Genomic DNA, 25,226 nt, shown 5'->3' on the forward strand with positions numbered 1-25,226 from the left:
AGGTTAGCTGCTAAGTCTGGTGATGATTATATATTTCTTGTTGACCTAAAAGACCAAAAGTAACAATAAAATGATCCTACTAACAAGTATTGTCTATGTATCCAAAGCCTGATACTCCAGCCATAGAGCTCCATTGTCATCCAAAAGTAGCTCAGCCACACCACTGCACTGGGTGACATGTTTCTTCATTAAGATCAGCGCACACAGTATAGTTTTATTTTAAATCAATCCCCAAGGCATTTTAAAAAAATCAAACTACATATTACTGACCCATTTTTTCAAATGTATGTCTTCAGAAGGAACAAATCGGCTGGCGGCTGGAGTGCCACAGATGATAAAAAGTAACACAAATATCAAATATCTCCCACCTCATTCCTTAAGAAATAAAAAAGAAAGTCTTACTTTGCCCAAAATACACCTGAATTAGTCAGAAACTTAGACATCTACTGTATCTGAAGTCTGTTTGCATATGAAATCCACTGCTCACCAGGGCCATGTACATTTTAATATACTGTTGTTAGAAACAATAATAATAAGAAGAAGACAGTGGGACAGTCTCCAGACAGGCTCATTGATTTTCAGTGTCTGCTGGGTAAGGTAGAACTTTGCAGCTTCCAGATGCTCAGTCTTGTGGGATAGCAGAGAGAGAGAGAGAGACACTCTTCTGAGTGTATTACTGTCACTTCCCACACACTTATTAGAAACCCAAGCCACTGTGGCTTTACACAGACTTAATTAATAGGCTCGGGAAAAAGGCTTGGCCCAGATATGTGCGTCTGTGTGTAAGTGCACATGTGAGGAGCCATAAAAAGTGTAGTAATGTTGCTGAAATGACAAACAGACGATTTTTGAATTCACAAATTTTAATTCACTTCAACACTGGATGAACTAACATTTCATAGGAACTCCATTTGAGTCTAACCCTGATTCCTGTCATAAAGAAAAGCACAATATTATCATGTGGAGTGATTGGCGTTGATGTAATAATTAAAAGGCAATCTGTTTGAGTGTAGCAGCCAATCAGGATAGTCAAACATGACACTATCCATTCTCAGATATAGTTTTGAACATACTGTATACTTGTACACAAGTGCACCAGACATCAAACGAACAAACAAAAAAAAACAGTCTGAATTATTTTTAAATACTCTTGTGATTGAGTTGTCCTGGCACAATGAAATGAATAGATTTCACTGAGTTGTCCAAAGATGAAAAAACAAATAAAAACAGCACTCTTCTGGTACTCCAAACTGGCTCAAACATTTAAAGTCACTCAGCAAAATAAGAAATACAAGTTCATTAATAGCAATTTATCCCGTCTTGGGTATTTACAGACATCAAAAGTGATGAGTCAAACCTGCCACATTTCTTTAATGGCTCAAAAAAGTAGATTGTCATCAACTGCAGCAAAATAGCACAGCTTCTCACTTAACTGTTCCTCATTTCAACAAGTCTTATCTACTATTTTTGGGAAACAGACATAAAAAATTGGCATAATACAACATGACAGAACTTTTTTTTTTTTTTTTACCCAATAACACTCAGTAACTGCTTCTTTTTGTTTCCTTTCACTCTCCCCTCCTTTTCTTCCTCTTTTTCAGGGCAGAGCACTCTTAATGTCTCCTACCCAAACAACCGCCCAGTTTTGAAAACCAATATTTAAAACCATGGAAATAAAAACTAAAAATAGCACGTGATGACAGCAATTCTAACCATAATAACAACAATAATAACAATAATGATAATAATAATCATGGATAAAGATAGCAATAAATAGGGTTGGTGAAGTTTAAGTGCGGGTAGGTGTGGTGAAACACAAGACTGTGGGCACCAATTAGAGAGAGGAAAAGGGGGAGAGAGTGAGATGGAGAGAGGAGAGGAAGAGTGGAAGGGGTGGACTACCGCACATAAAGTGACTGATTGTTTGGTTGCTGAATCTCCGCTCTGTCCTTCCTTTCTTGACATTTTTCTCGCCACACATACGGGGGCGGTGCCAGAAAGGGTTCAGAGTCGTGGGTGCGCAGGCCCGACTGTCCCTCCACGCCACATCCTCTTGATGTCGACCCGCTGTCCTCCTGCCAGAATGTCCACTGCTCCTCTTTTGAGTCATTTTTTAACCTCACAGCATTCGTGAGCCTTGAGAGGAGAGACAAAAGGAAGGAGGCAAGAGTACATCATATCCACAAAATGTCAGTGTCTTTGTGAACAGTAAGTGCTAGATAGGACTGGTAGTGATTCTAGAGTGTGACGGTGAGGCGAGGGCAGGATGTGGAGTGGTCATTTTCCTTTATCCACGATGAAATGAAGTTCGTAGATGAACAGCGAGTGCCATCTGTCCATGTTCTCAGGCAGGCAACAGCATTAGTAACATCAGTGTGTCCTGAGGATTTATAGGAATGTAGAGGTCTTGTAAAGCCCCAGGATCCAGTCTATAAACGTCACTCAGCTGGGCAAATTCAACCCAGCCTGTAGAGAGAAGGTCTTATGTGACTGTGCTCAGACTTTAGGAGGAGGAAAGGGAACAATTTATGGCCAACCTTGATAAAATCCTGCCTCCTTGGTGTGTCTTTTCTGGCAATTGGCTGTTTAGGAGACCGTTTTGGGATCATTTTGTGGAGATTTTTTTTTGTGTTTGTAGGTTGGAGGCATGAGCAGCAATAATTGCACCTACTTTCACAAATGTCTGTCTGAGTCACTATCAAGAGTCTGTCTGGTCATGTTATTGATGTACAGTATTTCAGCCTAATGGTTTCTTGGTTAATCTGTGCCTACATAGATAGTCACCTCGCACACAGTTTCAGTTCATGACCATTTTCTCACTTAATTATTATAGACCTTTTCTTTGTCTTGTTTTCTCTCCCTCTGTTCTCTCCTCTCTGTGTGTCAGTCTCTACCTCTGGTAGTCAGCCTGCTCTCTAGGACTGGATGAAGAGCTCCCGGGGGCCAGAGGGCCACCAGGTCGGCCATGCCCCTTGTCCTTGCCTTCCTCCTGAACGATGCTGGTCCCTGAAGACGACTGGCTTGAGTTGGAGCTGGAGGAGGCCGGAGGCTGGTTCAGCCCCCCTGTGCTCCCACCACTCCCCTCTGTGGACTGGAAGATCTCCTCAGCTCCGTCCTCACTAGACTCTGGGTCCTCTGAGCCTGAAAGCAACTCCTCCTCTCTGTATTCACTGACGTCCACACCTCCACTTGCGGCAGCCCCCTCACTCAGCTCCTTGAGGCGGCCATGGTGCTTGACGTGGTAACGCTGGTTCTGGAAGAACTTTATGATGGTGTGTTTGGGCAGGTCGAGCTGTGCTGACAAGGTGTGGATGGCCTCCTGGTCTGGGTACAGTCCAACATCCTGGATGAAGCTCTGCAGGATACCCAAGGCCTCCAGGGAAATCTAGAAAACACAAAGCCAGGATTCAGCATGGATACATTGATAGAGAATGCAAAGTAAAACCAACAGACCCATGTGCCAAAATGCATCATAATCATTCTATTAGTCCTGATGATGATCCTGAACAGCCAAAGCAGAATAATATTTTGTACCTTAGTGCGTGATCTGGGCTTCTTGTTGCTCCCACTGCCAACAGTGCCAGGTGGACATCCACCTGCAACTCCTGCTCCCATGTTCTGTGACCCCTCCTCGTTTACCGGGGCAGATAACTGTTCTTCTCGCATCGGAGACAGGCGGTGCTCCTTCATTGGGGCTGGTGGTGGCCTGTGAAGTGCCTGGCGTGAAAGACAATAGAGCTGATTAATGGGGCACAGTGACCCCTGATCAACACTGCAGCAAGAATTAATTTAAAGTCACATAATGAAATGAATGACAGCCAACAAATACCTATGACCTAAATCCAGTGTGATGTCAACGTCTGGATGCATTTGTGCTACAGTGCATACTCACTTCTTTATCTTTCATCAAAAATAAAATATTATATGGTATATATATGTCAGTAACCCTGCATGTTGCAACAAATCTTATGAAACAACCAGTAACCTGTTCCCCCTCCAGCACACAGTAGCGAGGGCTGCAGGGTGAACAGAGGGTGAGAACAAGTGTTTCACAGCTCACGGAGCTTCACGGTCTATTAACCTGCTCCAAGGCTGGCATTCAAAGTGTTTTGTGTCCAGTATACCTTTGACCTAATGTGTGTAAGATTAGCTCTAGTAAAACGCAAACCACCTGTCTGCCAGGAAGTCTCTTATTTACAAACTTATGATACCTCATCACTATTTAACCAGCCATTCAAGATGCCGAGGACAAAGTAATATAATCATTGGTCAGTACTAACTGCTATGGTTCAATTCTGATCGTGGAAGAAAGAAAAAAATGCAAACATACGGAGAAGAATGAATGAAACTGCTTATATAAATCTATTAAATAAACACTACTGCACAAGTATATGTCTAGTTTCAGAGGTTAGGCTGCACACAAACAAAACAAGGCAAATTTATGTGCACATTGCACATGAAAAGGAAAATTTTAATTGTTCCATATAAGGCTTCAAAATGCACTAAAACATCTATATATTTGCCTGGAGTCTACAAACAATAGTTGTGAAAGTAGATCTAAACCATTTGGTGTTTTCTAAACAAGTAATAAAATGGTCAAAATCAATCCCATGACACCGCGGCATCTAGTGCAGATCTGACAATGAAAACGACTGAAAACTACCAAACCAACAAAACAATCCCTCTAGTTTTGTATTGCTGACATTTGTACAAAATTTAGGCATATTAAATGTGATTTGTTCGATGTGTTTGTTTAGCAGTTCTACAGGACCGTTGTCACTTGATAGCATAGCAATGCAAATCTGAGAACTGTCTGCACTGCTGAAAGGAACAAATTGCTACTAGGAACATGTCAATTTTAAACAGAAAAGGCTCAAGAATCGATCCTTGAGGAACGCCACCAGTAATTTTTGTTTGGTCAAACATGAAGTAACTTGATTTGGCCGAATTCAGAACTCCAGTGTGTCTAATAATCATTTTTGTTCAACCAATATATTAAATACATACAACACATTCTGGCCTTAAATGATTAATTACTATTTCAATTATGTTTTCTGTTTTTCAAATAGAGATTTACAGGTTTCAAAGCCACAGTACTGATTAATGTTTTATTTATTGTATTATTGCACATCAAATTTAACTTAATGGCACAGAGAGAAATAATGTTCATATGCATTTTTTAGTGAGAAAACAAAAAATTCAAATATCTTTTTCTTAACTAATTTACAGAAGGCATCAATTCAAATCTCTTAATTTTAGGTGTATTTTTATACATTGTCACCTGAACAACAAATGATAGTTTTTTTTTAAATGGTTGCTAGTTGAGCTGCACTGCCTGAGAAAACTTACTAACTCAGGGCAACAAAAGTTTACTCTCACTGCTGCTGGTAAAGAATTTTATGTAAGTTCACATTTACACTAGAAAAGGATGAACTTTCAGTGAGGATTCTTATTAACTCAGGTTATACCAGTTTTGCGCAAGGAGCTCAATGTTTAACAGCCTGTCAACCAGATTTATACACAGGATTTCAAAAAGTACATGTAAGAATTGCTAGGAAAGTGTAAAAAGTGGTGAATGAATAGAGATAAATAGAAATTATAAATAGAGACAATGAGGTTAGGTGTAGAAATATGTTTGTTATTCTGAAGGGTGGAGCTCTCACAGACAGACCCGCTGGGAGTCAGGACCAGCTGAGGGCTATTCAACAGAAGTGTTGGGAGGGAAAGTGGGGACTTTGGTTGTTTGTCAGAAGGTAGTGGCTGTTGTGAGTACGTTGCGGTCGTGTCCCGCCCGCTTGCTTTAAGAGCAGGGAGGGGCCTCCCCACTGGAATGCCCAGCTATAAATCTGTGGCGCATTAAAATTAAAGGACCCACATAAAGATAATAGTCATTCGCTTTTCTCTCCCTCTCTTCAATAATAACAGGGTATTACTTAAATAATATTGAGGGCAGGCCAGACCATGAAATTGCTCCGATTTCACTCGCAGGGGCTTTATTTCAGGGGGGGAATGACCAATTTACAGGAATTCAGAGGGTTTTTCCTTTTTTTGTCATTTCTTCTCTCCCTCCGCCAGTCTTCTGTTTCTTTTACGCACAGAGATGCTTTTAGATATTGAGAAAAGTCTGTAAGAATGCTGGAAAACCACCAGCAAAGAGAGTGAGAGACACAGGCCAGAAAAAAGATATCTACCCCTGCCCTAATGAGGACCACACAGCCACAAACATCCCCCATGCAAACATACTGAGACACTTAATAACTAAATTGAGGGTAAATCATGGAGGGGATTGCGAAGCCTACCCCTTCACCCCCACCACCCCATTCACATACCTTCATCATTTCTACTCTTATTTGGGCTGACAGCAGGGACTCCTGGATCAATCGCCACACACACATGCGTGCACCAATGGCAGGGCCTGGTCTCCCTCATGCACTAATGATGATGTCAGAGAGCAGAGCCAAACACACAGGCCGGTTGGCTCCTTCAGACTTTATCTCCAAAGACTCATTGTCTCTCTTTTCCCTCAACTGGCCATCCTTTCTCCCCTGTGCTCTCATTTTACTTTCATACCTTAAGTTTTTCTCCCGTTAGTGTCTTTCCTTCCTTTTCTACTATCCTCCTCTCTCCTCCTCCTCCCTCTCCCCTCAGTTCTAATGCATTGGGACACTAATGAAGTGGGCCTCTGCCAAGCCAACATGACTCCACATCCAAATCAGCCCTGAACTGGTGGACGCCAGGAGCCCCAACCCCCACCTCACTATGTCCTCCACCTCTACCTCCCTCCATCCCATTCTTCCTGCTCCCTGCTGTCCCTCCCATCGTCAAAGATATTGCCTGTTGGGTATTTCTCCAAAACAGGCATTAGTTGAGATGAGATTTATCATTTTTAATTTTATTAAGACACTAGGGGAATTAAAAATGTAATATTTCAAAAATCTGCACTGCCTATAGCTGTAATAAACTGGTAATAATGGTGCAACAATCTCACAGCTGGTACATTATTAGCAATTAAGTCTTTCTACACTTTCTTACAGGAAGACAATTCTGAACACTCAATATTGCAAAATGACTTGTGGTAAACAGTGTCGTCTTGCAGCGACTGCTGTTGACTATTGTGTGAGGCTGCATAGAATCCAGGTGATAGTCATTAAACTGATCTGCTCCTTTCGGTAAATATGATTTAAAAAATGAAAAAACAGTGAGTCATGTCAGACAGAGTAGACCTACTGGGGCAATTATCTAGAAATGTGGCCACATCACTGCATGTCACTGCCAACAAGTCCTCCAAACCAAATGACAAAAAGTCACTTGTCATTGCCAAATGTCATTTGGCTACTTTTTGATCCTGTGAACCCATCAGCACAACGACATTGTTTTATAGTCCCTTCCACAGTGCATATGACCTGCCACCTTCAAGCTTGTTTAGGTTTATGGATAGAAACAACTTGTTTAAAGTTAGAGAAAGATCATGGTCATCGCTGGAAAAAAAGCATACTATATACTATACTATACTATGCTATACTATATATATACTATACAAGGTCATGCTTTGTTGACCCAAGAAACAGACCTAACCTCCACCTTTTCAAACAAAATCAAACAAAAAACGAATGCTGTCATTGCTGTGAATAAACAACCAATGGTGGACATTTGAAATGTAAGCAGTGCTGTCATCATAAAAAAATTAACTAAAAACTTACTATACTCGGTATGTTACTTAAGTACATTTTTTTGGTTCTTGTATTTTACTTGAATACTTCAATTTTCTACAAGTTTTACTCAAATATTCTCTATGTTTGGTTACACCAAACATTTTACACATTAACATGTGTTTGCAGGTCTTGGGGAGTCCTGCTGCATATGTGAAAAAAGTAGTTTAAAACCTTTTGTGGCTCCAGAGGAAGCTGTATGTAATCCAATGAATTGCCTCCAGTGATCTCTATTGTGGGTGATGTAGGCACCAGGTTTTGAAAAGAAATAATAACAAGATGTTATTGATAATAATAAAAAAGGTGATATCTCTGGTTATGCTGTATCGATTTTGATCATTTGTTTTTAAGTCCAGTAGTTTTATAGGAGTGCAATACAAAATGAGTGGACTCACCCACAATCCAACTTAGTCACATCACTGAATGCAAAAAAGGCTGTATACTACTTCTCTCACATATGCAGCAGTATTTCCCAATACCTTTAAATACACTTTAATGAGTAAAATTGGAGTGACCCTTTAAAATTTCCTCTACTTCAACCATCTACAACAGTAAAATGCAGATTGAAAATGAATACATCTAAAATAGAAATACAACAACACATTATAGAAATGGCTGAGGGGCTTTTTTGCAGAACAAGTACCTAAACTGGTAAGTATATTTAGCTGATAATACTTCTTTAACTCAGGTAAGATTTTGAATGTAGCCTCATAACGCTGTGTTAAGTGACTAATGTATCTTTTCTGGGAGGCTTAAGTCCACTTAAGATTGATGTTATGATCATTTTTTTCCTCTGAAGTCAGAGGAGTTCTTGTGAGGAGTCCAGTGACAAAAACTTCGTCATTCATGTAATTTATTTTCTGAACAACTTAGCTAATGCAAATTGAAGCTTACAGTATCCCTCCCTCCCAGCCTTTCACTCCTCCCATCTCTGACCATTACACTTTGGAAGAGACTACATGTCACTTCAGAGCAACACAATACAGCCCTGCTCTCCCAAAACCACAAGCACTGGAGCCCCACGGCCAGACCAGCTCTTCTCATGGCATGATTCAATATTCCTGAAAAACTTCTCTTCTTTTCCCTTTTTCCTTTACTCCGTCTCACTCTTTCCCTTTCTCTCTCTCTCTCTCTCTCTGTTACTCTCTCTGTCTCTCTCTCTCTCTCTCTCCTGGCAATGCTGTGAGTGCACTGCAGTAAAATGAAAAAGTTTTCTTTTAAACGTAAATCAAGGCAAATTACGGCGCAGAACTATGAAAGAATTATAGAACATGAAATATTCATCTTCTCCTTAATGAGCTCTGGTCCTCCAGGGCCCCTAACTCTCTCTATGTGTGTGTGTGTGTGTGTCTGTGTGTGTGTGTGTGTTTTGGTGGGGGCAGGGGGGTGGGGTGGGGGTGCAGTGTGTGACCACCAGAGACACCATTAACACAGAGATAAATATGTAATGAAGGAAAAATCACTTTTCTGTTAGTTTTGTGCATGACTTCACCTTTCTTGTTAATCAGTGTGGTTTTTTTAAAAATTTTCTTTCTCTCTCCATCTATCTGTCTGTCTGTCTGTCTGTCTGTCTGTTTCTTTCTCCTACTCTGGTATTCAAATAAGTGTGTGTGTGCCTGCGAATCTTGAGGACTGAATCCAGGCAATGGGAGTAGATGAGTCACTGCACATTTCCTTTTCTGTAAAATAATGTTTCTTTGATGAAAAGCTGCATACACATAACGTTACTGAGGCTAGCTGAGAGTGCAGCTAAGTGTGTGTGTGTGTGTGTGTGTGTGTGTGTGTGTGTGTGTGAGTGTTTGTTTGTGTGGGCACATGCTTGTGTGTTGCATATTTTTTTCGTTGAAACTGTGTGTGGTATTCATTCCATTTATCAGCAATTAAACAATTAACTTAATTGTGGTTTACCAAAAAGCCCAAACTCCACCCTGCAAGAATGAATAAGAGGCCACCGGGATACTGAGGACTGGAGAGAGAAACACTGCCAGAGAGGCAGCTACCTCCTCTAAAGTGAATAAACGAAGAACAAGTTTTTGTAACTTTGTCAGTCTTTGTCAAGTGTAAAAAAAACAAACAAAAAAGACAACAGCTCATTTTGTCACAATGACAGAGACAAAGGATTTTAAAAACTAAGAATTCACGCAGAATGTCCTTTAAAAAAGACCAGTGTCCAACAGTAAAATATCAGTTTGTAAAAAGGTTACACATTTCTGGGCACTGTCACATTTAGCAAATGTTGCTAAAGATCAAATTTATTTGGGACCATTTTACACTGTGGATTTAAACACTGAGTTTTTAAAGTTTTTGGACAATGAAGGTCTATGGGACAGAGGGATAATATCAGGCTTTGGATACACACACAGTCTGTTAGAAGGATCAATTCAATGTTTTTACAGGGTCCGATAATTGGTTTACCCATAGCATACAGCATATACATACATGTTAATGAATGTATAAATGACTTTTATTTGTACTTGTTATTCCTTGGTATTTTGGTCTTTAAGACTTTTCCTCACGTACTATTCATATGGATGACTTTCACTTTAACCAGTACTCTATTGAAGTATGACTTTATACTTTATACAACACTGTTCTTCAGAAGAACCACGACTCCCCTGGTGAAAACAGTTGTGTAATGGCAGTGGTGGGAACTTTCCAAACACTGGGAAAATAATACCTGATGATGTCATCAGGGTTTTCTTGGCCGGGGCCTGCAGATTTCACATTTTTAGCAGAAAGTCTGTATTACAAAATCGGGGTGTGGAGTGTGACTGACATGGGCATTTACCAGGCACCTCTTGTTTTTCACAGTCTTGACAGGATTTGTTGCTGCTTTGGCAATAAGCACGTTTGTATGTGATGCCAGTAAAGCACCTTTGGATTAAAGTGAGGCATACTGTAAAGAGAGAGGAGGAAGGGCGCAGTGTTTGTTACTTCTTGTTCTAGTCCACCACTCCTGGGGTCTCAGCCACGGTGAGCGGTCATACACACACACACACACAGACACACATAAACACCCCTGACTTGCAGCAGAAATCAATTTAGCAAAAACAATAAAGAAATTATTTATAAGGGCAGACTCTGCCAAATTAGCTGTGGGACGCACTTAACTGCTAAAGCCGTATGAATGAGAGCTGCCGAGCGAGCACCAGGGCCGTGTCACTCATGAAGAAATGTGATGCTGCTGACGTTACTGACATGCCCACACACACACCCACACACACACACACACACACACACACGTACACCTGCAGACCTAATAGACACACTGTGACACAGTCAGAGATCTCCCAGAGCCCCAACATGCAGACATGGCTCACGCTACTAAACATGCAGTCCGGTTCAAACACACACACGCACATCAGTGGTGTGTGGATCTACTGTACAGCTATGCCTCAGCACTGCATTCATTTTTCATGTGTGTTGTGTGGTTGGTTGTTACAGTTTTAGAGACCCTCTTATTGTCCACAACACAAAGGAGTACTCACATTACCAACTATCAGTGTGAGATTGTGTATTTGCATGTGTGGCAGATGGGACACATGTGTGGTCTGTGGTGGCAGGCTGGCTGGAGCCTGAGGTTGGTGGGGGCTTCATGTGGGACGGAGGGGGGTCTGAAGACAACAACACCACCACACACATATTTATATATATATATATATGTATATATATATATATATATATACACACGCGCACACACACACACACACACACACACACACACACCAACACGGACACACACCTCATTTCCCATTAATAAATCACCAGTTTTTCACCACAGTTCATCTCCCGGTGTCTCTCGAGGTGGGTGGGGGTTGGTGGTGTTAGTGGTGGAGAGGTTACAGAATGGCCATTATGAGGGTGAACTTTATTTTTAGTCTATGCTGAGAGTGGGAGAGGAGCAGAGGAATGTGTTAATGGTGCCACCACAGCTTCCTGCCCGTCTTCCCATCAGCCTTTAATACAGAGCTCTGAATGGGAAGAGGTGGGTGGAGCCGCAAAATAACCCATAGGATTTATGTCGGGATGCTAAATGGGAAGTTTGAGCATTTGTCTGTTTTTGATTTATGGCATATGGTATATACTATATGTGGTATATAATAGCTTTGCATGGGGGCAGGGTGGGCTGGTGGTTGTACAGACTATCTCTCATTCAGAGGACCTGTGCTCAGGCCTGTCCTGCTCAAATGTGTCTGGGCCCGCAGTGAATTCAGTCCGAGCGGCTCACCTTGAATAATTATACTTTTGATTGACTTTTCACAGTGCAGTCGGTTAGTAGAAAAACAACAGATGTACTGCTTAGATTCCGTCACATTGTATTTAAAGGAATAGTGCAACATTTTGGGGAAACACACTTATTCACAGATCAATACTTCTCTCAAATCTGTCAGCAAACGGTTAGCTTAACTTACAATAAAGATTGAAAATGTGGGAAAACAGCTAGCCTGGCTCTGCCTCAAAATTTCACTCAACATCACCTTGAAAGCTTCCTAATTAATTAATATGTTATATCTTGTTGTTTAATCTGTATTAATCAAAGGTTTATGTGCTGGACTATTTCTTAGCTGGTATCAGTGATTTTATTAGGATACTTCAAAAATGACACTGCGATTATGAGGTTGACAATCTTCCCTCAAGATCAGTTTAGTTTTGATTCTGGAGCTTCCTATTGTATCATACTGTATGTTCATCTGCAGATAGAGATTAGCAGGAGTCATGGAATTATACATTTCCAATTTTCTCTGGCTGCTTACAGGCTTCGCCTCCATGTTAACATAAAAGTTAATCTGCTGATGTTTGAAAGCTGTAGAACAGCAACTAAACAGAACTTCATGTGAGATTGTTGCTGTCAACTGCAGAGTAAAACAACTTTAACTCTCAACTTTTTAGGCAACATGGACAAGAAGCAAGCAGATTGGAATGAAAGCCTAAATAGACTGAAGGTGTGGACATTTCTCGATTATAAGACGCATCGTGACGTGAACGTGGAAGATTCTGCATCGATGCAGAGAGAGAACATAGTCAGGAGTTTGCAGTCCTTGGCTGGACTATAAATATTACCAGGCTGATAGACAGGGTTGAGTGTTTGTATCAGAGTGGGAGGGTTACAGTAATGACAGAGGCCGACACGTCAGCGTGTTTCCTGCATCGATCTCCCTCAGCCCTCCTTCAGCCTCCACCTCCCTCCTCAAAAACTAATGGGGCATTTCCTCCAGTGCCACACCACCCAGCAACAGTGTTTACTCTTCGATTCCACTGGGGCACGCACAGACACACAAACACATGAGCACACACAACCAGATCAAACACTGCACTACATAGTTATACTGAACGGATATAATAAGGAATTAATTACGACAGGTGCGGTCTATACGGATGGAGAAATACAGTTTCAAGTGTGGGTACACATGGTTAAATATTTTTGTATATTCAATGATAATAATAACCATCATTGGTGACAACCTTTCAGTACGGACATGACTGTGTATGATTGTGTTTGGGTGTTGAATAGTGCTCTCATTATAAAGGTGTTGCTGAAGATATTTAAACCTGACCCGACATCTATCTGTGTGGTAGAAAAAAAGCCGATATGTTTGAAGGAATAGTTTGAGATTTTGGGAAATACAATTATTGGTTCTCTGGGGGAGATGCCACTCTCATGTCAGCCTGTTCAGTACAAGGCTACAGAAAACAGATGGTTAGCTAATCTTAGCACATTGTGTGTACACAGCCAGCCTTTCTCTGTCTAATGTCTGCGTCCATCTGGACATGGAGATATGAGATGATGTTGAAACCAGCTGTAAACTCTCTCATCTCTGGTTCTTACCTGTGTGTCCTGTGGCAGGTGGAGGACGGTGTGAAGCCTCTCACTGTGATGGTGTCTGGATTCCTCCTCGTACGCCATGTCTCTGTCGCCCTGTGGCAGGGTCAGAAACCTTCGAATGGTGCACAGGTTCTCCCACAGAGTGCGGTTCTCTGGGCTGGGGTTCTCCTTCCACCGAAGCAGCTCGCACAGCCAACCCTGGAGAAGAGACAGAGACAGACATGGAGAAAGAAGGCAGTGGTTAAAGAGAGAAGTGGAGATGGTGCAGTAATAGAACATATTCACACAGCGGCATTTTCCTCTGACATCACACTCAGGGTGGGGAGCTCAAATGCTTGGATAACGTTATGCTGCTGCGTTCCACTTTGCAAGTCATATAAATGGGGCAATCTGGCAAATTTGTATCATTTCACAGCTTCTTGATTGATCAGCAACGGGAAAGATGATGATGGGAATGATGTACAGTGAAAATCTGGAGGGACATTCAGCCATATTTCAAAGTAAAGTATCAAATTTGATAACCCATTGGCTAATGTTAGCATTCAACCACCTTCTGGCAAGCATTACTGTTTGATTACATCCAGTGCTTTTTACTTCCAGGCTTAAACAAATGTGTCCAAGACTTGCGTTGATATTTTACACTTCATTTAGGACTTTCTGTTTTAATATGTAACACAATCAAACAGTAACAATAGCGAGAAAAGGGTTTAATACTAACATTAGCTGTTGTTTAACGGAAGCTAATGGGTTATCAAATCAGTTGTTTCACCTTGAACTACAGCCCAATGTCGTGCAAGATTTTCATTATCAATTGTCTTTTCAGTTGTTTATCAATCAGGAAATGTTGAAATGATAATTTGTTGAAGCCACACACCCTCCAATGGATCTCATGGGACCTTGTATGGGAAAAAATGTGTACAGTAGTAAATGGAGAGAGACAAATACATTTTTGATCCCACTATTCACTCATATGATGCTTTGAATTTAAAGAATTACATTTTTCAGGTCAATAAAGTCGCTGTTTGTCGCAAAGATAGCAAAATATCATCTGTTTTTTGTTAAACCACTAAGTGAACTACATCGTCTCACTCAACACACGTCACCAACACCAACATGGCCGCCTCCTCCTTGGCCTTAACAGCAGAACGACATTTGAGCTTCACAGCCTGAGCATGATGCCAGAGGAAAATGGCTGCTGTGTGAGTATGGTCTATACTTCTATGTTTTGGAAATATATATATATCCAGCCAGGCTAGTTGTTTCCCCTGTTTCAAATCCTGCCAAGCTAAGCTAAGCTAATCTGCTGCATGTGAGAGTTTACACATATATTTTGAAGGGGAGGCTTCTGTTCCCCGTAAAGGAATAATTCTGTAGGACATTCTTGTGTTTTCTGTTTTATTAGCTGTTTGATGTGTCCTCTCCAGCTCCAGCTGTGGAGTCACAGAGAATCAACACCTTACTAGTGATGATACTCTGTGAAATAGAAGATGGGAAAAGACAGACACAGACAAAAAATGTGAGTCTGGAGATAACGCAGTGAGAATTAAATTTAGAAAAAAGTTGAAAAAGTTGAAAATGCGCAGGGTGTGTGAGGTAAATGTAGAAAAGGAAGATGGGGGAAGGAGAAGATTCAATTATATCTGCTAGACTGGTTCAGTTTGTGACACCAGCTGTTGTGTTCAACCAGCCACCTCGGGCAGCATGCACCGCTAATAGCCTGATCATCTCTCTCTCTCTCTCTCTCCGTCCTTGTGGCCAGCTGCAGCAGATGGGTGCACTGAGCCGTGACCCTCTGCCACCCCCAGACCCACCAACCTGGGGGACCTCTAACCGCACACAAACACACACGCCAAGCATGCACATACTGTATACATGATGCATACATCTCTGGATATTACCTTTCTCACGCTTACACCTGGCAACTCACAGCAACATGTGGCTGTGTTTGAATGGACTATATCCATACATTTTAGGATTTAGCTCCTCCACTGCCTTTGTTTAACACTGAGTCATGTGTGTTTTATTCTCTTTAAAACTATGTATATATAAGATGTACGGGTTTATTTTGTTTTCCATATGTTCTTATTTCTAAATAAGTCCTTGGTCCATGTTTCTCCTTTTGGACCGAGGAGGGAAACAAGCATGCATCTCCTCTCCTCAAGTTTAGAATGGGGATGATGTTTACTGTATATCCATACAGTCTCTATTTAGGCATATTAACTTAGTAAACACAGAGAAGAGAGGCTACCTGGTTGGCAAGGCTGGGTGCAAGCCATGCATTGACTTCATTATCCTTTACTGACCCTGTGATATTGCTCAGGGGGCATTTCTAGGGGCTCAAAGTTGGATAAAATATATTGTTTTAATTCATTGAACGCTGTTCTAATCCTGCTAGCTAAGTTAGCACCACATGCTTGCAACATTGTGCATGTACGTCTGTCTCACCAGTTCTGGTTTTAATGCACCTTAAACAGATTCATTTAGGTTTGCTAATTCTGTGGATGGAGTTACTTACTGGGACACTCAAATGGAACTGAGCCATTTTTGAGTTATTAATTACACCAGTGCGTGACGTTTTGTATGATATCCTTTGAATAATTCTTGTTTTTCTGGTAAATTATTTGAAAATTCTAATCACTCAATCAACCAACCAATCAACAGATCCTCTCTGTGAAGGGACTGTAAGGAGGACTGTAAGAATATTATAGAATTAACAAAAAAAAATGTGTGTAAAATGAAATGGCTATTTTAAAAGTCCATTAATAAATGGAGAGAATTGGCGTAAAGTATTTTAACAATGTGAACAGGGCTGTGTGGTATGATGATATATATCATGTGACAATAGAAAAATGTCTATTGTTTCATTTTATGGTTTATTTATTTTGTACATATTATGCACTTTCTACAGCAATATTTTTCATCATTTGGACACTGCTTTGTGTTATTTTACACAGCACAAATGCAGGTGGTGAATCTGTATGAAGGCAAACTTGGAGGGGAGTGAACGTGACACAGAAAAGGGTCATTCTAAAAAGGAGAATGTCTCCAAAAACCCAATACAAAAACGAAAAATAAAAATAGTCGAATTTGAGTAATAACTTTTATTTGTCAAATGTATGATTTAATATTTTATTAGATATAGGCCTTCCATTTGGTCATTTTATATAAACAATTTATGCTATGAATTTACAGAAAATGTACTATATCTTGATACACAGCCTTTTTTTGCTTTTTGTTTTCATTGTCTTTCAAAATGAAAAGGTTTTTAATTTTAGTAATTTGTATGATGTATTCCTATGCCCCTGTAAAGCACTTTGAATTGCCTTGTCCCTGAAAGGTGCTATATGAATAAACTTGCCGTGCCTATTTATTGATATGTGGTTATGAAATGACCTACATCAGGATATGAGCTTTTTGTCATATTACACAGCCCTAAATGAGAAAATAAAGTAGAGTCACAAATTCGACAAACAAGTTGATCAACCATAAAATATGCAACATTCTGTCGCAGTTAACAGCGGCTCACTACGTGTGTGCCTCTATGTGATGCTGTACATCGAAAATATCAGTTTCAAGGGATTATAATAGCTGGCATTCAAATAGTCCTAGTGCCACAGTATATCATGTTATCAAAGCTCTGAGAAAACAAAACAATACAAAACTGTTCATGAGCCAAGTGACAGGTGATACAGCTGATGACTGACTGTGTACACTATGGCAGATGACCAAGGCGTCGGCTGGGCTCTGACTTTGTTCTCTGCACTCGGGTGTTTTCGCCAAGTTTTGTGGTTTTATGAGCCTTTCAAAGCTGTTTTAATATACATATTTATTAAGCAGTAAATATTGTATTGACTTACTCTTTGGAAAAGAAAAATGCTCCTTCACTCTTAATTTAAAGTCCTCATTGATTTATAACTGAGCGATGTTACGTTTGACCTTTAATGGCTTCCTCCTCCCCACTGTTTCCCTCACCTGGCTCTTGTTGGCGGCCACCTTGGCAAACAGCGCTTGGGACACCTTGGCTCTCTTCATCTCCTGCTGAATTTCTTCATAGATCCCGGACGTAATGTTAACCAGCGATTCCAGCTTCAGTGGGAGGTCAGGAGCCGGGCCGGACGGCTTTGGCTGGGAGAGAGGATCATCACAAGATATAACAAACAAAATAAAAGTCCCTTTGAAATGCTGAATGTTTTATAGGGAGAAGCTATCAGATAAGTCTAATGGAAGGAAATAACATAAAGGCATCTATTACTTGAAGCTGCTGCATTTCTAAATGGCTCATATATATTCTTAACCCATGAAGAGACTCATCCACAAAAGCAAATCTTGTGTTTACATATGAGTAAAGGTTATCAGCTGATGATCAGGCCAAGCTGCTCTGAGAACAGACATAGTGGTCTCTGTATGAGCATCAGCTGCACATCTGCAGTGCACGTCTCCACATGAATTTTGTTTACAGATCAAAGTCATTAAGTCCTTCTCTTTTGTCTTTCTTTGTTGTTTTTGTTTGAATGAACATGTATTGGCTCTCAGAGCGCTTGTATACACAGTGTTTGAAGTCATCCACAAGACATGTAGAGACCAGCAAGCTTACATTCCCTCAGTGTAAACGATGCTGAGATAATTTTACATAGACATAATAAGAATAGCACACAAAATTCACCCAGAGCCATGAATGGCCATTTGCCCTGACATCAGAGAGAACGTCTTATCACTGATGTCGCTAACTTGTTCTGTGCAGATGGAAAGAAATGTCCAAATAGTCTATAATGTCCTTTTTGTTTACAATATCCTGCTATGTTAGCTTTGAAGCTGCTTTTCCATTATAAATGGAATTTGTTTATGATAAAACTTGAAATCCCAGAATAGGTTTTAAGACACAATACATGACGTGCCGCAGTCGACTTTGTGAGGGCAAGTTCAAGATTGTAGATAACTCACCGAGTTGGAGATCTTAGTCTTGTTCTTCCAGATGGAGGCCCAGGTATCAGGGGTTATCTGGTCATCCAAACTCCTCTCCCACACTTTCTATGCACACACACAACACACACGGCATGTTACAATCAAATGTTTGCATCACTATGATTACACATGCAGCCATCACACAAACCTTACTGTTACCGGCTCTTTCATTGCTCCCATATAAGCAACCATTTTGAAAATGCTAGTGTAGAAACACTGTAGGCACGGCTGACTACAAGGTGCACTAACCTGTGAGAGGCGTGGAGTGCCGGGGTTGGAGGAGTTTGAGGCAGGAAGGCCGACTGAAGGGTTCATGGTGCGCTCTCTTTCCTCCTGGTAGATTCGGTCTCTCTCGCTCTCGGGCAGGTTGAGGAAGTTCTGCATTGCTTTCAGATTGACCAGCAGAGACTGCGAGGCTGTGCGAGGGTCCTCCTCTTTACGCAGGATCTCTGACAGCAAGCCCTGGATAGTAAAGACACACACTGCACTATGAACTTTCCAAGAAGGATATGTTATTGTTTTACGTCTCTATTCCAGACATGAAAACTAATAGTCATGAATTGTCCCAATGCATGTTTTCTTCTAAATGTTGGATGATTGGATAGTTGCAGCCATTTGGCTGGTGAAATGTGCGGGTCCACTGTTCAGTTTTGTAGTTATAGTTAAAAAATGGGTTAACATTTGCAAACTTTAAAATGTACCTACATAGTGGGATTCTATTCAATGAATTGCTCTTTTAAAGTTTTCTTCATTTCCGATCCTTTTCTTGAGTAAAAGTATAACTATCACACTGTAAAAATACTCCTCAACAAGTTTAAGTTCTACAATATAAATGTTACTTAAACTGGCGATAAACAACTTTTTTGCTTGAACTTATTATTCTGAAGTACATACAGTTCGTACTTCCCTATAGGCCTCACTTTTTAAAATGATATTCAGTCCATACCAGCAGGACTTGAGATGGTTTAAAAGATGTGTTCTTTCTACTAGATCAGTAAGTAAGTAACAATATCTGCCTACTTATCAATACAAGCTGGTGTTTTATTCTGTCTTTTCAGACCACTGACATCGGGGTCAGGTAATCTTGCAGTTGTTTTTCGCTTTACACAGTAGTCTGGCTGCTAGCAGTAGCTATATTGCAAACAATGTTTTTGTGACAGTGGTGCCAACAATAATACCACAGGGAAACACTAGGAGGAGTGAAAGTTGATTTCCACTTTAAGTAACAGTATGTAAGTACAGTATAATCAAGAAAATGCATTCTCACTCCCAACTCGTCATAAAATGACGCTCTCGGTTTCCCAACCCATCAAAAAATGACACCTTGGGATTGTAGGACGGGTCGGCCGCCATCCCAAAGCGCCAGTTTTTGATGAGTTGGGAGTGAGACTCAAAAATATGTTTTTCTCCTTTAAAGTATTAAAAGTAAAAGTACTCTTTTGTACATAATATCAGCAGTACCTTACGTTTGATTTGTTGTTGATTGAGTAAATCACTTTAAATTATTAAATAATTAAGAGCAAAAACAGCAAATTCTGAGAAGCTGGAACCATGAAATGTTTGGCAATTTTGCATTAATAATGGCTCAGATAATTATCAAAAGTTACCAATTAATAGTTGATCAACTAATCGTTTTAGCTCTACTTGTATATAGTGTTAGGTATAGTAAATCAACATATTTTATAAATAGATAGAAGATAATAGAAAAAAATATTAACTAGCAAATAGTAGCTAAAGCTGTCAGATGAATGTAGTGAAATAAAAAAGTACAATATTTCCAAGTATAAATTGGTATGAAAAGAAAATATTCAAGAAAGTCATGTAAATGTAGGTACGTTTCACCACTCTTTAAAATCCAGGTACAAATCAGTTTATATCAACCTACTACCTTCAAAGCATGCTAACCTTTAGAACCTTAGATATTGAGTACCAGCACGTAACTTGCTCTCACAAATACATACACTGCAGAGACTCATAAATGCAAAAGTCACTAAAACACACCTGGCCTCTATACCGGTCTATGAGCCATCTCCCATTACATTAATCTAATGGGGCGTGTAGTAACCAGTTTAGCACAGCCTGAATGCATCAGGTGTTTGTGCTGCTGTGAGGGCGTGTAAGGAGACTCAATGACCCAGCAAGCTACCCTGCCATGCTTCCGCTAATCCCACTGAAAATACTACAAGGTGGGTGAACACAAAATTAGCTGAAAGTTGTGTGAAAAAATTATAGTCTCAATGATGTCAATATCCATTTATTTCAATCAAATACGGCAATTACCTCCTCTCACCTGAGATGTTGTGAATGAGAATTATGAGCCGTCTAGTCTGAGAAAACGTAGCTCAATAAGCAGGAGGGGGATGTTTTGGTGTTGCCTGACACAATGCCACCACAGGATGCAATATATTCATTTTTAGATTGAATAGATCTCCGTCCTCGACCTAGTCTTCATGCCATCTGATCCTACCCTCTGCCATCCTTGACACATCACCTTGGTCCTCCTCTTCCTCTGATCATTTTTCCACCACACTTTCCCTACTGTCTCCTAACCTTATTGGCCACAGTCTGTCCTGTTTTCCTACCTGTGTGCGGTTGAAAGCCACACGGGCGAACACGGCCTGGGAGACACTAGCTCGCTTCAGCTCGTCTCTGACCTGCTGGTAGATTTCAGAGGAGACCTCAGCGGCCGAGGGGTTGCTCCCAGGGTGGTCGCCAGCTTTAGATGAACCCCGAGGGATGGGCGGGTGGTTGAGGAACTGCTGGTTGAGGGCCTGGGGGTGTTGATGGGCCAGCAGGCGGCTAACGGCTAGTTGCTGGTTGATGAGGTGGGCCATGGCGAGCTGTTGACGTACCAGCTGTGGGGAGAGTTGGGGGGAGAGCAGCCCACCTGGCCCCAGTAGGGGCTGCAGGGCACCAGGCGGTGGTGGAGGCGGAGGAGGCACCTGGCCGGTACGGAGAGGAGGGCTGTGGTGGAGGGGGCCATGGGGCGAGGGCTGTTGTTGGGGTGGAGGAGGCTGCTGAGGCTGCTGGGATGGTGCCTGCGGATCTCCAGATCCCGCCTTGAGGAGGGGACTGCCAGCTCCCAGGTGACTGAGCTGGGCCAGGCCAGCCAAGTGAGGAGGAGGTCTCTGGCCCAGTACACAGAAATCTGCCATGTTTTCTCTCTCGACTGGGGAGGTGAAGGGACAGTCATTGTGGTCAAAGAAACATCTTTACATTCACATAGTGTAATAAGGATTTGAGAAGATTTCTTACTTTTGATGTCAGTAGCATCTCGTCCGGACCACATCTTCTCCAGGTAATCAACTGTTCAACCAAACAAATGCAGAAATCAGTCAGAAGGGAAGGTCCGAATGTTAATGTCCTAAACCTACATGACCAAAATAGCTGAAAACAATTTCACCTCAAGGTCCATATAATGAACAGAAAACTTGCTCAACTTTTAAGCCAAAGTGAATGAAACCTCCTTGAGGTGCTCAGGGGAAAAAAAGGGAAATTGAACATCACAATTCCATGACAACAGGGAAAACTCCATCTGCTGATGGAGCGACCTTGAATTGTGGATGATTTGTCAACTGCTGTTTCCTTGGCAGAGAGTGAAGTCTGAGGCTCATGACTGAATGTTACGATCAAGTTACGTTGGGAAAAGAAGAGTCATTACAGATGATACGTTTGAGGAAAGTCAAATGACCATGAGGCTGCATTGTTAAGTCTACTGCAGTGGTTCCCAACATTCTATACAAAGCAAAGTTTACTTCTACCCTTCATCACAGGTAGCATGTCTGGAGCTGGGTTTATACTTGATACAAGGGGTTAATGGAAGTCCCGTCACAGATGCCTACAGCATAAGTTTTTATTTAAATTACATGGTCGGATTTCAGCCGTTGAAAGCACCAATGCAGCATTAGATGAATGTATCATACGTGATCAAGCCACACCGCATTTGAATTATATCCCCCACAGTTAAATGTGTTTACATTACTTTGTTTACTTTATGATATAGGCCTGTGGTGGGTTGCATACACACAGCCTTGACTCTTTAGTCTGAATAGGAGACTACTGAGACACAATTGCTGTCTTTACTTTCATTCTTTCATGGTGAGAGAGAGTGGTAAGCATGGCAGGAAGAAATGTTGCAGTGATGTCTCTTCTAGATGCTACTGAAAAGCACTATTGAGCTGTCTTCAACTTCCGAATTTAGTTTTCCACTGTCAGCAATCTCATCTGCATTCAGAAGCTTGTAGGAGAAACATTAGGTGGACATAATCTCTAGCGTAGCCACGCAGTTATGTACATAGGTTCTGTAGCTACGCCTTAACCCCCTTTTGCACAACTTTCGGTTTAGCTTAAATGCACAATATGTCATTTCTGCCGCTAACAGTCTCTCTATCAAAATAAAACAAAAGATGTTTGTCGAGTGTGTGTGTGTGGGGAGGGCCGGGCAGGGCAGGGCAGGGCAGGGCTGCTTAGCCGGATAGCTCTGGAGGAGGGGGTCAGGTGCACTGAGAGATCTTCTGGAGGAAGACACACCCACAGTCAGAATCAGAATCTCTGGTGAGTGCTGAGTTTAGTGAGACGTTCACTGAATTTAAAACGCACAGACGCACACACTGCCATTGCTTGCTAGCTTATAGCTAGTGTATAGTAGAGTTATCTGTCTGTTTGGGTCAAAGAAACACTCGCCAGAGTAACACAACCGTTGCGCCGTCAGCAGATGGTTTTCCCTGTTGTAATGAAAAAGTGAATACACCATTTACGTTCACCCCTTGCTGGGGTCCAAACCTGGATTATGGGAACACTGGTCAACCACATTCAAAGAAGTTAGACCACTGTTTACTGTACAGCTCACCTTTGATTTTCTTATACTTCTTGTACCAGCGGCCAAACTCCTGGCATTTGGCAGTGGAGACATTGGCATAGTAGGAACTATTTACTATGGACGAAATCATACTCTGAGAGAGAAAGAGAGGGGGAAGATTATTAATAACCAGCATAATATGAAATGCTTACACTCACGCTACAACCACATGGCATGGCATTACATAAACACACACACACACACACACACACACACACACACACACACACACACACATACACACACATAGACACTTACACAATAGAAATAGACAAACATTAATCATGATTGGAAGCCACCCATGGAAACTTGAGCCAGTACAGTGCAGAGCGAGAATATCCAGCCACACACACGTTTGCAATTGATGTTGTTGCGTTCAACACCCCCACCATTTAAACACAGTATGCACACACATACACACAGTCTCACAAACCAGTCATTATGAGACCAGGACAGTGGGCCAAACATGCGACTGGGGAGATTCACACAATTGAGGAGACAAGTTCTTAATTTTCTTTTGGTTGAGTTTCATTAAAATATAGTGGTAAATGATGGTTATTGACAACTTCAGGATTTGGGAAGGTCATGTGATTGTCTAGTCAGTGAAGGAGACTGAAAATTGACAGTGTAAAATAACCTCTTTGAGAGTAGATATAAAGGTTAACTGAATCGAAAAGGAGCTCTCTGATGAGGACCAGGTGAGGTTAAGGAGCCTGAGGTACGATGTGTTTTTGTGTAGCAATAGCCAGATGTTACCTGTGACAGAGGACACTCTTTGGCCAGAGTGCTTTGGTTCACTTCCTTCAGCAGCTCTTTGAGAGCGTTCCTGACAGTCGCGTGGTTCCACTGTTCACAGGGCAGGTCCTCCAGCTTTGAGAAACTACAACAAGTCAAAACAACACACAGAACTCAGTTACATTTTTGGGTAATGTATAGAGACACAAATGGACCAACTATAAAAACAAAACTTAAGAATTGAATGATATTGTTTGTTTTTGATGTTTATTAAAGATAAATAAGTAGTTTGCCATTTTGGGACCTGTGCTATCTATTTCTTGCAAAGAGTTAAATGAGAAGATTGATACCACACTAAATATGAAGGTGCAGCCAGCAACCTGTTAAACCTGGAAACAGCTAGCCTGCTTTTGTCCCAAAGTAACAAAATCTACCCCCCAGCACAGAAGATTAAAAACGTCAGTTTTAATCTCTTACAACATACCAAGAACGTGGCAACATCTCCTGGCCAAGAAATTGTCAGACACATAACCCTCCATAAAACCACAACTTGTTGTTTGTACACTTCAATTTATGTACATATTTGAGACATGATGTATTCATTATTGAGCTTTAGAGGTGGTGGTAGACAAATTGTGTTCCCTTCAAACAGAGCGAGTCAAACTGCTTCCACCCCTTTCCGGTCCTTATGCTAAGCTAACTTACCAGCTGCTGGCTGTAGCTTCATATTTACAGTGCAGACATAAGAATGGTGTCAATCTTCACTAACAATTGGCAATGAAGCAAGTATGCATACTTGCAAAAATGTTAAACTTTACCTTTAACCCTCAATTAACCCCCAACCACTGATCTTTCAAATATCTGTATAACCTCAACTTCAATATACTTCTTCCTGTTTAGACCTACAGTATCTCCCCACAATCACTCTGTTTTTTTTCTGTCTTTATTTTAACCTCAGATAAATCATTTCAACTCTGAGCTCTAAGTGGGCCGAAACGCTGCCATTGCCATGGATACACACACAAACACGTAAACAAACCTGGCTGGTATGCGCCAAGACAATAACAATAATAAGCCTCTCATCTGGAGTTTATCTGTTTTTATCTGTCCATCACAAGATCCTGCCTCACTTATTCGA

General features: G+C 41.2%; 1 protein-coding gene across 3 annotated transcripts in view; it reads right to left on the reverse strand.

The window, feature by feature from the left end:
- Positions 1-883: 883 nt before the first annotated feature.
- The window catches only part of satb2 (SATB homeobox 2), a gene marked incomplete at its 5' end in the record, with an annotated part of 49,706 nt that continues 25,363 nt past the window's right edge, over positions 884-25,226 (reverse strand). Inside the window, 10 exons of one of the 3 annotated variants that reach the window (XM_084361334.1) lie at positions 884-3,385; positions 3,535-3,738; positions 13,537-13,731; positions 17,506-17,658; positions 18,475-18,561; positions 18,745-18,957; positions 21,150-21,664; positions 21,751-21,801; positions 23,345-23,447; positions 24,110-24,233. In XM_084361334.1, coding sequence (XP_084217460.1) covers positions 2,891-3,385; positions 3,535-3,738; positions 13,537-13,731; positions 17,506-17,658; positions 18,475-18,561; positions 18,745-18,957; positions 21,150-21,664; positions 21,751-21,801; positions 23,345-23,447; positions 24,110-24,233 — 2,140 coding nt within the window. In that variant the 3' untranslated portion in view covers positions 884-2,890. Of the gene's footprint in view, positions 3,386-3,534; positions 3,739-13,536; positions 13,732-17,505; positions 17,659-18,474; positions 18,562-18,744; positions 18,958-21,077; positions 21,665-21,750; positions 21,802-23,344; positions 23,448-24,109; positions 24,234-25,226 lie in introns of all 3 variants that reach the window. The other 2 variants (XM_084361333.1, XM_084361332.1) reach the window with 2 other exon arrangements.

This window comes from Pagrus pagrus (assembly GCF_965226575.1).
Source record: "Pagrus pagrus genome assembly, chromosome: 9".
In the NCBI taxonomy this organism is placed as follows: Eukaryota; Metazoa; Chordata; class Actinopteri; order Spariformes; family Sparidae; genus Pagrus; species Pagrus pagrus.